This window comes from Bidens hawaiensis, unplaced genomic scaffold, assembly GCF_021521415.1.
Source record: "Bidens hawaiensis isolate Kalapana, Puna unplaced genomic scaffold, B.hawaiensis_p1.1 tig00020430_1, whole genome shotgun sequence".
NCBI lineage: Eukaryota > Viridiplantae > Streptophyta > Magnoliopsida > Asterales > Asteraceae > Bidens > Bidens hawaiensis.
In genome coordinates, this window is record NW_027493116.1 from 170968 (window position 1) to 188886 (window position 17919).

General features: G+C 36.4%; 1 protein-coding gene across 1 annotated transcript; it reads right to left on the reverse strand.

Moving 5' to 3' along the window:
* Positions 1 to 7612: 7612 nt before the first annotated feature.
* On the reverse strand, positions 7613 to 8515 carry LOC143560703 (uncharacterized). Its single transcript, XM_077048946.1, has one exon. It carries the CDS (start codon positions 8513 to 8515, stop codon positions 7613 to 7615), a length of 903 nt encoding a protein of 300 aa, XP_076905061.1.
* Between the last annotated feature and the right edge of the window lie 9404 nt (positions 8516 to 17919).

Sequence of the window (17919 nt, forward strand, 5' to 3'; positions counted from 1 at the left end):
GAACTAGATCTGTAACTGACAGATAACAAAAATCCGCACTACGAAGTGACGGACATCGAATATAAAATGGACTAGAACCAATACTATGAGTGAAGAAAAACAGAATCCGTACCTTAGCAGTCAATAAGTAAGCACGCAAAGTCGAGCCACATTAAGTTGTACTAACACCTACATTTTATTTATAGTTTGAATTAAATTTACAAAACTTAATTTAGTTGTTATATTCGTTTGTACCTTCTGGTCCGGCGACGGAGACGTTTAAAATCTTTACTAAGTCATATACTCAAAGATGGAAGTTTTCACAATTTAATCCATCTAACATACATTAAATACCAGTTATGAAGTATGTTGATCGAAGTGTAAAAACATTTATAATTTAAAGTTCATCAAAAGACCCTACTATATCAACATTAACAAAATAATCAAGTCTATTTAGACACCGTTTTACAAGACCGTCACAAATATGTACGATTTTAGTGAAAAGGGTGTGAAACAACTTATTAAATTTATGAAATCAGATTCACACTAGTTGATAAAATAAACTATTTAATGATTATTTAATTTGATTTCACGTGAGTAGAACCCAAAACACACAAGCAAGCACACAGGTGGATACAACTCCATCCACACAACCCCACACTTTTGAACAAAATTATAACACACACCATGCACACACCCACAATAAACTCATGCATGTACTACACACATGCTAACACACACGTACACTTATAAAAACACACACACACACACACAATACACAAATACGACAACCGCATGCACACACGCCGCACACATCCAGCACACACATATTAATTAACCAAAAATAAACGAAACCGCGGTCGCCGGAACTGATCAAAACGATGCCAAAATTTCTATCTTTAAGTTTAAATCAAATGGAGGTTTCTATTCAGTACCTTAATAGTCGAACCAAACAATCAGAGTGTGAGACGAGAGACGGCGCACGAATGCGGGATGGCGGCAAAGTCACAAGGTGGTGCCGTGGCGGATTACCAAACGTGGAGAGCGTGACCTTATTTCTCCTTTGTTGCTTACGTCGGTGGTTGTGGTAGGGCCGTAGGGGTATAACGGTGACGAGGCGGTGGTGGTTTCGAATCGTGGTGAAACAACAATATGATAGCAGATAGGTTAATTTCTTGTGTTTATTCTAGTTGGCTTAAGGGTTATATAAGCCTAATAACATATTGTTATCCCAGTAGTTTGCGACAGATAAGGGTGGAAAAATTTGAAGGCTTATTTGATAAAAAAAATCTTTCATTGAACCGGAAAATCATGGATTAATTTGGCTTCCACGTTGTAATTTAATTTTTTTTTTATTTCATAACTAGATATGCTATTCTATCGTATTTAATTATTATTTGCTACTATACATCTCTAGCAATTTAAATTTCAAATTCTAATAGCCTAAAAAAAAATATTAGATATGCTTCGGAACAAAAAATCACAACATAAATGTTGATATTATTTTTATTATTATTATTATTATTATCATATATATATATATATATATATATATATATATATATATATATATTATCCAATATCAAAGTTCGGGTTATTATAATTATACTCCCCTAAAAAAAATTTCGTCCTCGAAATTGTAAGACGGTGACACATACTTTCGGATATCACGGAAACGAAACAAACTTAAAACTTTCATAAATTCAGACATGACAATTGCAAAGTCTTGGAAACAAATATTAGGACATACAAAACAGAATTCATATGAAATCAAAACCATCCAAACTGAAATAGCTGACTCGTTGCCATGATGATATTGAACGAAACTATGGGTAACCTAAAACTTGTATCGGATAATACTAGTTCTTATAAACGGAAATCAAAAATTTCATTTGAACACAGAGTTACATATAACATAGTGGATAACTAATAACTAAAATAAATAAATTTTGATGAGCTAAAGCCTATGACTAAATTGTGTAACTAATAACCAAAACGAAAGACAGATAACTGAAACATGTGACTTATAAGTGGAAATAAAAAGTGATAACTAATGGAATACTAAAAAAAAAATCAAGACTTAAAACGTAAATTTTCAAAAACATATTTTGAATATTAACATGCATTTCTACACTGATATAAAAATAAATAAATATATAATAAAAGACACGTAACACTAGCAGATAATAGCGAAAACTTAAGACAATGTCGTATCTAAATATTAGAGGAACATTAAGCTGCAAAATGGATTTTAGTAGCACACATACATACCTGTAAATTCATGGTTACGTTCGCGACCATAATCATCAATTTACCTTACGAGTGTGTCCTAACGGTCCTTCCATTACACATCTTAAAGACTAAACTTATATAAAAAAAATGACGTGTTGATATACTAAAAAAAAATGATGTCAAAATCTTGACATAAATGATACGAAACACGACCCAAATATGCTAAACTTCAAACATACCAAACATAAGAGTCTTCTAACATGACAGATAAACAGAGTGTGAAACTTAACAAAATCCAAATTCGCACGAAATCAAACCCAAATAAACTGAAATACGGGGTACTAAAACGAAAACAAATACGGATAATCAAAACGGTTCATGGCTTCAATTTCCCCAGAACTAATCTTTTTGCGCAGGTCTAGCGTTTTCTCCATTATTAGCTCTAGGGTCCCGCTGAGGGCAGTCTCTGATCATGTGTCCTGCATCTCCGCATCTAAAACAACGACCTTCAGCTCGACGACAAGCACCTCCATGACGTTTCCCACACGTGCCACACAGAGGAGTATTTCGGTTTTGTTGATTAAGTGGTTGAGCTCTGGTGGGGTTATGATGTTGTTGCATATTATTCTGTGCGGTCCTATGATTATGATTTTGATTTCCCCCATTTCGTGGCTGATTGTTGAAATTCCCATCAGTACGCTGTCTACGGTCTCGGGGTACAAGGGACTGTTCGGTTCCAACCTGAGAAGAAGATTGACCCTGATTATTTTCTCTTGGCCGCTTACGACTTTCATCAAAAGACTTCTGGCGGTGTTTCTTATCATTATCAAGGTTCTTAACCGCATCAACTATCACATTTATGTCATTAAAACGGAGGTTCAAGATAAACTTCCTATCTCGGTCACAAATGGCCCACTTGAAATGGTTGGTCTGTTGTTCTTGCGTGCCTACGGTTGGGCCAAGAAAACTAACCAATCGACTGAAACGATTTTTAAACTCAACGATGGGCTCATCATTAGCCTGAATAATTGAAGAATATTCTCTCAAATATTCACTGCGATCAGCATCAGTGAAATACTGTTGGTAAAACAAAGTACAGAATTCATTCCAAGGAAGTGTAGCAGCATAATTGTCTCCACCACGTGCAGCTTTCAGTGTCTTCCACCATCTGTGAGCGTCATCTTCGAGCTTGTAAGTAGCTAACCGAACCTTAAACACATCTTCAACACCCAGCACTTCAAACAGTTTCTCGATGTGCGCGATCCAGTTTTCAGCTTCTACTGGAGAACTAGCAGTACTAAAGGATTTTGGCTTTTGCTTTTGAAAACGCTCAAGCCAGACATGAATACCAACAGGATGATTGTTGCCTCCAGCATTGTTTCCACTGGCGTTGTTGCCACCGGCGTTGTTACCACCGACATTGTTGCCACCGGCATTGTTGCCACCGGCATTGTTCTGCTGCAACTGTTGTATGATGTTAGGGACTATTTCCGCAATAGCTGCATTGACGGCGTTAGTAACAAGGGTCGCAAGAGGAGGGTCGTTTCCAGCATCATTCTCGTTTTGGCGATTCACACGTCTTCTAGGAGGCATCTGGAAGTAAGGTAGCGTATGAGCTGAAAGATAAAGATTTACGGAATACGCGGAGAACGAAAAGAGGAATCCTAACCCGACGTCTACCCATTAACTCACATGATTAATTATTTATTGTATAAGTTTTCTACAGGAAAGAGCCTGAGCTCTGATACCATAACTGTAACACCCCAACCCGGAGCAGGCTGACGTGTCACTATTACAGATATCATAGACCAAACAAAAACCATTTAAATGAAATGAAAAGAATCCCATGGCAACCAAAAGAGTTAAAAACACTGAAAGAAATTCTAAGTCAAATTTATTAAATTCTTAAATAAAAGAAAATTTAATCAAGTCCTTATTCTTGAGCTTCATTTTACTCTCATCACTGATCTCCCCGATTTCCCGAATTACCTGTTAGCAAATAAGACAGACACAAACAAGAAAATACGGCTGAGCCAAAAATTGCCCAGTAACGGAAAGAACAATAGTATAGGTAAAAGCACACATAAGACAAAACACATACTGAAATAAAACTGAAACTATTGCGGATATAAAACCACGTTTTAGACCGAACTATAATTAAATGCGAAACATAATCCGATACACGATCGGGACGTAATCTGAATATACTCAAATCTAATCAAATGCATATACACATATCAAAACGGACCAGAAATATAGCGAAACAAAATATAATTACTAAAATACACGACGATGATGTTAAAATAAATAGGTCGTGTAATACGGAAGCACCCAGAGCCTAAACAGAGGGGTACACAGCTAGCTAGTCCATGCACCAAAGAGACGGTGTGGGTGGCGTGCACACATTGTTCCATCTCAAACAGAAGTCAGGAGTCAGGAGTCAGAAGTCGGAGCTAAGATCGATCTATACGCCTCTAAGTGGCCAAGGTACTACATGAGTACTTTCAGAGACGCCGTGAACTTTGATTACGCACTGTCACGATAAGTGCCATGTCATTGACGCCCCAACGACAAGTCAGAAATGCTCGGGTAACAGAGTACTGAACTAAAGTCGTATAACTAAAAGATATTTAAACAGGAACATGCAATAATGAATTCAAAATATGTATAACCTATTGCATGCTATAAAGTTAATATAAACATATCATACGAATAAACCGAACTAGATCTGTAACTGACAGATAACAAAAATCCGCACTACGAAGTGACGGACATCGAATATAAAATGGACTAGAACCAATACTATGAGTGAAGAAAAACAGAATCCGTACCTTAGCAGTCAATAAGTAAGCACGCAAAGTCGAGCCACATTAAGTTGTACTAACACCTACATTTTATTTATAGTTTGAATTAAATTTACAAAACTTAATTTAGTTGTTATATTCGTTTGTACCTTCTGGTCCGGCGACGGAGACGTTTAAAATCTTTACTAAGTCATATACTCAAAGATGGAAGTTTTCACAATTTAATCCATCTAACATACATTAAATACCAGTTATGAAGTATGTTGATCGAAGTGTAAAAACATTTATAATTTAAAGTTCATCAAAAGACCCTACTATATCAACATTAACAAAATAATCAAGTCTATTTAGACACCGTTTTACAAGACCGTCACAAATATGTACGATTTTAGTGAAAAGGGTGTGAAACAACTTATTAAATTTATGAAATCAGATTCACACTAGTTGATAAAATAAACTATTTAATGATTATTTAATTTGATTTCACGTGAGTAGAACCCAAAACACACAAGCAAGCACACAGGTGGATACAACTCCATCCACACAACCCCACACTTTTGAACAAAATTATAACACACACCATGCACACACCCACAATAAACTCATGCATGTACTACACACATGCTAACACACACGTACACTTATAAAAACACACACACACACACAATACACAAATACGACAACCGCATGCACACACGCCGCACACATCCAGCACACACATATTAATTAACCAAAAATAAACGAAACCGCGGTCGCCGGAACTGATCAAAACGATGCCAAAATTTCTATCTTTAAGTTTAAATCAAATGGAGGTTTCTATTCAGTACCTTAATAGTCGAACCAAACAATCAGAGTGTGAGACGAGAGACGGCGCACGAATGCGGGATGGCGGCAAAGTCACAAGGTGGTGCCGTGGCGGATTACCAAACGTGGAGAGCGTGACCTTATTTCTCCTTTGTTGCTTACGTCGGTGGTTGTGGTAGGGCCGTAGGGGTATAACGGTGACGAGGCGGTGGTGGTTTCGAATCGTGGTGAAACAACAATATGATAGCAGATAGGTTAATTTCTTGTGTTTATTCTAGTTGGCTTAAGGGTTATATAAGCCTAATAACATATTGTTATCCCAGTAGTTTGTGACAGATAAGGTTGGAAAAATTTGAAGGCTTATTTGATAAAAAAAAATCTTTCATTGAACCGGAAAATCATGGATTAATTTGGCTTCCACGTTGTAATTTAATTTTTTTTTTTTATTTCATAACTAGATATGCTATTCTATCGTATTTAATTATTATTTGCTACTATACATCTCTAGCAATTTAAATTTCAAATTCTAATAGCCTAAAAAAAAAATATTAGATATGCTTCGGAACAAAAAATCACAACATAAATGTTGATATTATTTTTATTATTATTATTATTATTATTATCATATATATATATATATATATATATATTATCCAATATCAAAGTTCGGGTTATTATAATTAATATTGTTTGTATATGTTCTTATACAATCTCCTTTTCCTTTATATAGAGGAAAGGGGTTACACATAATATCCAAAGGGCATGATCTTATTACATACTGTATTTCATATGGTTTCCTTTCTTTCCTTACGGTCCGATCATGCTTTAGCCCTTTGCCCCTTGGATCATGCTTCTTGTCTTGGGACAACATGCTTTGGGCCACCAATCGGGTCAGATGAAAAGAAGACACATTTCCCTCCTAAATCCCTTTTCCTGAAGTTTCCTTCTAGAATTCTCTTTATATTGGGCCTTCCTTATTGGGCTTTTGTCTTCCTTTCACTTAAATGGATCAGAGCTTACCGTTGAAGCCCAATTCAGAGATAGGCTCTTCAGTTGATGAAGCATTGATCTCCCGCTTGGATGAAACCTCTCGTGTAGGTATTTGTTAGGTTTGTTGTTTTTTTTAATAGTAAGGGCATGCATTTATTATTTTCATAAAAACATTTACTGAAACTTTATTGTTAGTTATTGTCAAAGAACAATTATGTTAAATAATACCTATAATTTCCAAGAGACTGAAACCAAATTCGTCATATTATGTGTTTTTGTAAGGTCTCGAAAGGCAGTTGATATCAATGTACATGTTGGAAATAAAGAATGAATGTTTGGCTAAGGATAAAGAGCAAAATTACAGGTTTTGGCGTACGGTTTGCAGATATAAGGAGTTTCTGAAGGGCATCGGATCAATTTAAACGAACAATAATACTTAAATAACAACAATTATAATGAACGAATCTTGTATTATTGATTTGTATTGAAACGAGATGTTTACAATGGTGGTGGCAGGTGGTATTTATACCCACCAGCGGTTACTCTGACGGTTACATTCCGACCGTCACGACGGTCCGTTAATACGACGCAACCGTTCGTTTATTTTCTAACTAATTACAATAATATACACTGACTATTAACTAATTACACTTTGTACCCTAACTACACTAACAGAACATTCTAACAGAGTTTATCTATCCTATAATAAACTAACGAAATATTTAACGAAACTTTAACGAGATCGATGATTAACCAACAATCACCCCCCTTAATCTCGATCTTCAACATGGCTTGCTTTGTCTTCACAGTAGTGTAGTTAAACTATGTATGAGATGCGCCTCCAGATCTTTCTCTCTTTCTTTGTTTCTCCACTTTGGGCATTCATATGCAAAGTGACCATATTCATTACATTCATAGCATTTGAGATTACTTTTGTCTTTGTTTCTGCGACTCACATTTCCATGCTTTCTTTCTTCTTTGAAAGGTTCTCTTCCTTGATCTTTGTCTTGACTTGTATTATCACGACCTCTTCCACGACGCCAATTCTTAGGATGATTACTAGCCATCAGGAGCTTTCTTTCGTTATCATCTTCTGGTTCGTCTTTACTTTTAAGGCGTTCTTCAAAAGCTATTATTCTTCCTACTGCTTCTTCAAATGGCATTTTGTCAATTTCCAAATATTGTTCGATAGATGCCACGATTGGTAGAAACTTCTTTGGAACTAAATTGAGCAATTTCCTTACAAGTATCTTATCTTTGAGATTAGAACCAAAACTTTTAAATTTGGCTCTTATGCTTCCCAATTTTTCAGAGAAATCACTCACGGTTTCATTTTCTTTCATCTTTAACGTCTCTAACTCGCTCCTTAATGTTTGTAGACGTGCCTTCTGAACTAGATCCGCTCCTAAGTGCCGAACTTTTATTGCGTCCCACACTTCTTTTGCTGTTGGGTGTTGTGCCACTTGCATCAAAATATCTTCTGGCAATGTTTGTAGGATCATTGCCTTGGTCGTATATGCCTTCTTCTCATCAACTTCTTCTTCTGAGCTTACCGCTTCCCAAAGACCATAAGCCTTTAAGATTGTCTCCATCAACAATGCCCATGTCGTATAGTTTGACTCAGTCAATTTTGGACATTGAAGAGATATATTCCCTTGCTCACGAGGTTTTGCTGATCCACTTGGCGAATCTTCTTTGCCAGACATATTTCTTACTTCTTACTTCTTACTTGATTGAACCACACAGGTTTTTTCTTCTTACTACACTGGATTTGTACCACACAGGATTTATTTGCCACACAGGTCTTTGTTTGCCACACATGTCTTAGTTGCCACACAGGTGTTAAATGCCACACAGGTCTTACTCTTGCTCTACGAATCACGAAGGTTCGAAGCCTGCTATTCGAATCACGCAGGTTCGATTTCTTGGTGTTGTCTTTCCTTTTATGCAAGGTTGTTTTTATTTATAAATAAATACCTTAAATTTTGTTCAAAATAAATGTTTTCAAGCAAACAATTATTTTCCTTCACTTTTTTTCTTGACTTTATACTTTTGTTTAAGAGTGAACAATTTACTTTGTTATGTATTTATAATATAAAGCCAAAACTCAATTTTCTTCCTGCCTGCTTGCCGTTCCTTTTTACAACGGTCGTATCTAATTCTCCGACTAGTTTTACGATGAACAATAGCCACGCCGGACTCTTTGATTTAACCAGATTCTCTTGCCGGAAATATCTATCGCCGCCTCTACAACAGGTACTGTTATCCGTCTTCTTCCCCTGCTTCTGCGATTTCACCGATCAGGGTTTCGAAAATTGGGTTTTTTAGAGCCTGGCTCTGATACCAATTGATGGGCATCGGATCGATTTAAACGAACAATAATACGTAAATAACAACAATTATAATGAACGAATCTTGTATTATTGATTTGTATTGAAACAGGTGGCCGGTGGTATTTATACCCACCGGCGGTTACTCCGACGGTTACATTCCGACCGTCACGACGGTTCGTTAATACGACACAACCGTTCGTTTATTTTCTAACTAATTACAATAACATACACTGACTATTAACTAATTACACTTTGTACCCTAACTACACTAACAGAACATTCTAACGAAATTTATCTATCCTATAATAAACTAACGAAATATTTAACGAAACTTTAACGAGATCGATGATTAACCAACAGTTTCGCAGAGCCCTTCTACGCCATTGCCAACATGCTAATTTGTGGTACTTCATTGGAAAGCCAGCGAAACGTACCTAGTTTCTCTAGTTGTTTTTGTAACAATGTATTTTGTGAAACGTGCCTAGTTTCTTAGACAGTCTCTACGAAACTTCTCAGTTTTATTAGAAATCGACATTATTGAAGATATTCTATATTTATTATTTGTATTATGTCCATATTTATGAGTTTGACATTTCATTATATATTCCCAATATAAAGGATTATTTATGTTAACAGAAATTACGAATCATACACATTCTAATATGGTATCAAAGCCAACCTTAGTTTCTTTTTTCTTTCATCCCAGTAGGTCGCCACCTCCTACCCTTGACCTTTCTGCTTCCGTCAATCATAGGCGACCCAACCAACAACAATAAGGATGACACAGTGGAAACAAAGGGTACGACCTTACACCCGACTTATTCCGTCTCCAATATTCAAACGAAAATTCTGACTATCGTTATGGACAAAATTCTTTAAGGTCCATGCCAAGGCGTACAAGGTGCTTGATCATATCGATGGCGCCGCACCACCCGCATAAACTGATCTCGACTATGCACGATGGAAGAAATAGATGCCTTGGTGCTCCAATGGATATATAGCACTCTTTAATTCGAACATGCGATACGTGTTCTTGACAATGATATCTCCGCCTACTGCGCGTGGACCAAGATCGAAAATATTTTTCTCAATAACAAATGATCAAGGGCAGCCACCCTTGAACATGAATTTACAACAATCACACTTGAAGCATGTTTGTTTATGGACGTATATTGTCAAAAGCTCAAAGAATTGGTCAACCAACTTGCCGATGTCAGGTCAACCCGTTAATGAATCTCGAGTTGTTCTCCAACTCGTACGTGGGATGCCTCACGAGTACGAGGTGGCTGGTGATTTAATTACTCAACAATCTCCTTCATGGGACGTGGCAAGAGACATGCTTCATCGTGAAGAACTTCGACAAGAAACTTACAACACTAAAAAATAATAGGCTTTCACAGCCTCAACAGGTAATTATTGGTCCCATAATCTCACACGATGTTATAATAATCACAATCAAATGTTGTAGGGGGTTTCTAACATGTTGATGTGTGGGTGAAATATTGTGTGTTAAGTAAGTTATATCATGTATTTTATGTGTTTATATGTCTTGGACACGATTACTTTGAGTGGTTTTACGTTAACAGGTGAGCGGAGCTTAAAGGAGCTTAAAAGAGCTAAATTGGAGCATATGATATGGAGTGAAAATGAAGATTTTATTGCATGGAATGATAGAGAATTTTAAGACGAAGACGTGGCCGAAAACAGTGCGTAAAACGGAGCTATAATGAAGAAGTTACGGGCAAAACAGTGCAAGGGGGCTGTCACCGTAAAGCAGTGGCTGATGATCGTAGGCTACAGCCCCACTGAAGCTTACGGTGGGGAGACCATAGGTTACGGTGGCCTGGGCGGAAAAACACAATTTTTAGGTTTTTGTTGACTATTTTAAGCCCGGTTCAACCCTAGGCCGCCTATGCTTCATACCCTAACATATTTTGGCGATTTTGGGGTCATTCTCCACCATTCTAACACCTCTCAATCATCATAATCATCCGTGCATTCATCCTTCAAATCCATAATCGAGATACTTATGATGAAGAGGCAAGGCTAAACCACTCGTGACCACTTCAGGTGTAGGGTTTGCATATGAACTGATTATTTTTATAAATATTACATGTATTGGGATTTAGTTTTGATTAATTTTTTGGTTGATTGAATCTATATGTTTATTGGAACTGATTAAACAGTTGTGTTTTTGGGACTTTCGTCTGTCATCAATTATTTGGTTTGTGTTCATCAACATTTAGGATTAAGTTCTTATCATCATTGAATCGTTTACCATTAATCATTGATAGATGCTAAGTTTTATATTAATGAACTTGTAATTATATAGACCGTGTTCAGTTGTGTTAATTCTTTGGATTAAATTCTGTGAATCATTATAACCAAACTATTGTGTCTAGTAATCATTTATCTATTCTAATGACAAATCATGTCTATGTGATTTCCCGACTTGTATAAATTATTGTCAGTCAGTTTATTGCATATCCCGAACCTGAAGTGTAGTCACTGTTTTCTTAAATTGTTTTACAACCAAATTACTTTCTAAACCGCTTGACATCGTTTGTCCACCATAGCATAATTAATTAAAAAGCATTAAATTTGATTAGCACTTTCCACTGATTCCCTGTGTATTCAACACCTTACTTGCCCTAGCTAGTAAAGGTAATTTATAAATGTTTTTGATTGACCTTCCAACATCGATCAAAATAGCGTCGTTGTCGGGGAATCAATGCGCAAAGTGCTAGTTTAGTTTATTAATTTAGTTTTTGTTTTTTTACATTTATTCGTTTGATTTTACGTGAGGTATTTGTGTGTCTCATGTGTGCAGCCAACTCAAGATGACGTGGAGTTGGGTTTATGACCCAGTTGAAGGATATAAGGCCATGGAGGACGACGATTCGTACCCTCCATTTTCATATCATGAACCACCTTCACCAAATCTTCAAGGCTACTGCAAGTCAGATAATTATAACCAAAGGAACTTCAATCAGCAAGGTCGTAACAATCAATACCAAAATTATTCACCGCCTCTAACTAATGATCATGGGTATTATGAGTCAGCTGATGAGTATGATAGTGATGGACCTGAGACGCCAACTTTTGTAAGTTACCAAGACGAGGAAAACTACTATTATGATGAGTACCCCGAACCGATATACGAAGAAGTCCCTCAATATTATAATCATGGTGGTACTTATCAAAGGAATTATCAGCAAGATTAAGAAGATTCCATGGGTAACAATGAAGAGTCTATTAAAGACGTTATGGATTTTCTAAAGGAGACGAAGAGAGATCAAGAAGTTCATAATAAGGCTATAAATGAAAGGTTAGAGCTTCAACAAACGTCTAATGTTGCCCAAGATGAACTGATGAGTCAACTATTAGAAGAGGTGGCCCAAATTAAACGAGAACGAGAGAAGTTGGCTAGTGGTGTCGTGGTGGATGATATAGTGATAGATGAGGTTTAGGGACTTTCAGAGCACGAAGTGGAGGAAGAGGTTGTGGAGATTAATACCGTACCAACTCTGTTAATCACTAATGAGCCAATGAATTTTGTGGTTGTGAATGAAGATGATGATATTAAGGGACACAACTTAGATCATTTAGGGCATGAAGTTGAAAGTTTAGACCCGGTTGAAGGCATATCAACCTTTGAAGAGTATGTGACTGAAGCAGCCCAGGTGAATCCCTATTGTTCTCTTATAATAAGCACACCAATAAACAGAGTTAAGGGGGATGGTTCAAGTTCAAGGAAAAGGAAGGTGGGTTTGGAAGACCTTGAACAAAACATGATGAAATGGGCCCATATTGGTTCCACTAGCGTGTCCACCACAAGGAAGAAAGTCTAGACACAACAACTTAACTACCGAGCATACATGGGGAATTCGGTGGGAAAATGCTCGGTTCGCCCCCGATCAACATTTGATGCTTCGAAGATAAGGAACGGTTCTCGGGCTAGATGTGTTAAGTATCGGGTATATGTGGGAAATTCAAAGGGCAAACGTGCGTTCACACCGGCCCATATTGGTTCATTGGATATGCTAAACATGTCAGAGGAAGCAAAGCAGAAGCGTGCTAATTACCGAGCTTACCTGGGAAATTCGGTAGGTAAATGTTCCATCAAACCACCGTAATCACCAAATCAGGTAACGGTCCGGCTAAAGACCTTAACAAAAACTTAGCGTTAACCGGGAGGTGACCGGACCTTTTATTTTGTTTTGTTTTGTTTTTCTTTATTTTTGTTTTTCCTTTTGCATGTTACTTTTTGTTAATGTTTAGCAGTCATACTAAACCCTAAGTGTGGGGAAGTTCATGGTAGTCTAGTCAAGATTCGTGGAGCATATATTGTCACATCATAGTTTAAGGAGTACAGGTCAAGGTTGCAAAAGTACTTATCAGCAGGACCCGTTTAACAAGAGAGATTCGAATCAGGTGCATGTGTCTCTTTCCTTTACTTTGGTTATTAAAATGTTTAAGTTCCCATGTGTCACACTCGAAGTTTAAATGAAAATTTACATTGGGGACAATGTAACGTTTAAGTGTGGGGATGCGGAAATGGAGTTGAAAAGGTAAAAAATGTTAAAAATGTCCCAAATTTAAATTTTTTTGCAAAAATAATGGAAAATGATAGAAAAACTGGGACTGTTAAAAAATTAAAAAAATATAATAAAATAAATAATAATAATAATATAAAAATTATATAATATTAATAATAATAATAACAATTACACACTTAATTTGGGATGTGTCGGTAGGCTCAGCCTTTAAGAATGAAAGGGCGGTTTGGTTATTGACATAATTGAACCTCTAATTGCTTGATTTTAGTGGGAAACATTTTCGGGTTTTGTTTGTTTAGCTAAGCCTGTGTAAGGACTGGGATGAAAGGTCGGGCCATACTCAAGCCTTTTTGTTAGATTTGATCACCAAAAGAAAATTTTAAAATATGAATAGACTACTGAATGATGTTTGGATAGGCTTAACGTTAGAGTATGCTAGCTGGCTTGTGATATAAACATAACGAAAATACTTATAGTTTAAGTGGTTAACGCTGCTTAGGTGTATGGTTTTATAACCTTAAATCATGTATTGATGGGATGCTCTAGGGTTCGGAGACTATGGGTCTTTATGCGCTATATCATCTGGGTATTCATATCTCCTAAGTGGATTTATGAATATTAAAAGAGCTCAAAGAACAAACCCGTAGTTTATCTGCCAAATATAAGTCATTAAACATGATCATTACGTGCTTTTAAAGTACAATTACACTACTGACTTGATCATCCACACTGTTAGTCATACGGGGTCCCCGTGCTCGCGTCTCATTTCCATTATGAAACGGACCACACGAGATACGTCATATGTAAGCCCTATAGATGAATTCGTGCATACTCACCTATGGAGATGGACTTTGGGACGTTTCTTGATAACGGGGGTATACCATGTAGTAGGGGCTATTTGCTAGTTAATTACATAATTGTACCTTAATTGTATCTAATGGCCATTCTGGTAGACTTTGATGCTTAAGTTTAGGTATTGGTTCGATAAAATATACATGATTGTTTTAGCTATTACATATGGGCTTAAAATGGTACACATGGTTGTGCATAGTTTTGATCATCTAACTCTAAGGTTTAAATCAAGTTGGGATGGTCTGGCTCGGTAAAACCATAATGAAGCATGGTAAGGTGGCTACAGGGCTTTGATGTGTGGGTTCCATTTAATCATATAAACTAATAAAATTGTCACGCCTTATTTGTCCCGGTAAGTATTAGGGCATGGGTTTAAGTGGATGGCAATATCGACAATCGTTGTTATTGTGTTATCTACTAATAATAAAAATAAGTTGTGTCAATTCTTCAGATTAAGTTCTGTGAATCATCATAACCAAACTATTGTGTCTAGCAATCATTTATCTATTCTAATAAACCAATCATGTCTATGTGAGTTCCCAATTGTTATAAATTATCGTCAATCAGTTCATTGCATTACCTGAACCTGAAGTGTGTCACGATTTTCTCTAACTGTTTTACAAACAAATCAATATTCTAACTGCTTGAGATCGATTGTCCACCCTATTATAATTAATTAAAAAGCATTAAACTTGATTAGCACTTTCCACTAATTCCCTGTGAATTCGACACCTTACTTGCCCTAGCTAGTAAAGGTAATTTATAAATGTTTTTGATTGACCTTTCGACATCGATCACATGTTACAATGAAGGGTCGTGGAAGAAACTCCAACAACCGGTTCAATTACTCTGGTAATTCTTATTGCCGAGGACGTGACAACAACACTCGTGGTGGGCAGGCCAGAGGATATTATGGTGGGCATACCAGTGGTCAATACCATTAGCAGTAACAATGACCCAACAACTCTTGGACACCACCACCCTCCCTATACCTATATGGCCCATTTCAGCCCCCGACCTAAAAACCACAAACTCATAACCCATGGTCTGATCCACTACCTAACCCAAGCCTGAACATGCAACAACCGGCCCACTATGGTGCACAACATGCACAGTTTATTGCATCCAATATGAGTCACACAGTATGCTCATCATTTTCTCCTATTCAATTTTGTCGGATACTTTGATTATAATCCTAATGTTTTAGCTCAAACAATGTTGCAGATAAACCTGAATCATACTGAGTAACCATTGCTTATGGGCACAGGGGCAACATCTCAATCTTACACCGAATCCAGGTAAAATTTTTGGTACATTGTCACAATACTCTATAAAATCTATTTTTGTATGTAATGGTACAAGTATACCAATCCATGGGTTCGGAAACACCACATATCATACCCTAAATAATTCCTATTCGTTAAATAATATCTTATATGCCCGTGACATAATTAAAAGCGTTTTATATGTTCGTAAATTTGTTACTGATAATTGGACTTCCATTGATTTTGATCATTTTGGTTTTTCTGTGAAGGATTATGAGACTGAAGCTCTGCTTTCCCGCCACTACAGCACGGGGGAACTCTATCCATTCACCGCTCTATCAAGTTGCCACGTGTTTTTGACTACCACACAAGATCAAAGGCACAACCGACGTGGACACCTGGGTGCTTTAGTTTTAAATTTACTTTCATCTATGTCATGCTTGCTAACTTGCCAAACACAAACAACTACCTTTTTATGATTCTAAATTTACTACTATTACACCCTTTGATGTCGTACATTGGGATTTATGGATCAGCAATATTTTAAGTAAATTTGCATATAAATATTATATGGTTCTAACTGATAAGTTAAACCATTACGTATGGGTGTATCCGTTAAAATTTAAATCTGATACCTTAATCCAATCTTTCAAGAAATTCCACCAATTAATCAACACTCAATTTAATCTCATAATCAATGCATTTCAGTGCGAATACAGTGGCGAGTTTGATGATACCGAGTTTAGGACCTTTACTTCTCACCACAACATGGTTTTTAGGTTTTCGTGTCCTCACACTTCCTAACAAAATGGACGCTTAGAACGTATGATATGTCGCCTAAACGACATTGCCCGTTCCCCATCTAACCCATGCTCACCTTCCCAATAACTTTTGGGTTGAAGCCATTCACAGTGCCACTTATCTCCATAATATATTACCAACTAAAAGGCTTAATTATTCCACCCCTACTTTTGCTCTTTATCTCCACCACCCAACTTATGACCACATACGCATCCTCGGATGTGTATGCTATCCCAATACCTCCGCTACTCAACAACACATATTATCCAACTGATCCACCCTATGCATTTTTCTTGGATATTCGGAGTAGGACCTTTCTTGCCACTTCACGCTCAAAAATTAGCGGTCACATCCCTCATCATACGATTTCTTAGACACAGATACCACTCCATCCTTCATATACTCGGACACCATACCACCATATACACTACCTGCTCCTAACCCATCTCAACAAAACCCACAGTCCACTAACCACAACCCAGGTCCTACTCCCATATCTGGTCTATCCCCACACTACAAAAAAAAAGGCCATACAGTGATACAAAAAATGATACTAAAAATCAAAAAAGTGCCACTAAAAGCACATTTAAGAATGAGTGGCACATAATAAAAGTGTCACTAGAAGTGGTGTCGCTAAAACCTTTTAGTGTCACTTTTTTGATGTGTCACACAAAGCTTTTGGGCTTTTAGTTACACTATTTTTTTGCCACAATATAGAAAAAAGACTTTTGTGGCACAATTTTTGTGACTTTAAAAAGTAATCCTAGTTACATATCCGTACTACATTTAGTGGCATTTTATTTTTGTCACAATCTAAAAATAACTTTTGTGACACAAGTTTTGTGTTAGTATAACGGTTTCTATTTAAATATATTTATTTTGTTTAGTGGCACATAATATTTTTGCCACAATCTAAAAATAACTTTTGTGGCACAAGTTTTGTGTTAGTAAAACCGTTTCTATTTAAATATATGTATTTTGTTTAGTGGCACATAATTTTGCTACACAAATCATAATATTTACAACATAAAATATAAAATAAAGTTCGCTGATGTAGAAATCATAATATTATTACTTCAATAATAAGTTCAAAAAAACATATTTCAAATGTTAAGAAAAATCGTGCAATAAGTAACATATTCCAAATTTCAAATATTTACATAATAAATCTAAATCTAAATGTTCTTTTGGCTGACAATTTCACTTTGATAGAATATTGCCAAATGTTTTTATCAATTGTCCAAATCTTCTCATGATTTGAGCCCTGCCATCATCAACGTATAAACATGTATAAGAAAAT

Bases quoted from the DNA above. Each gene is read 5' to 3' on its own strand.
- LOC143560703 (XM_077048946.1), bottom strand. From the start codon at position 8,515: ATGTCTGGCAAAGAAGATTCGCCAAGTGGATCAGCAAAACCTCGTGAG.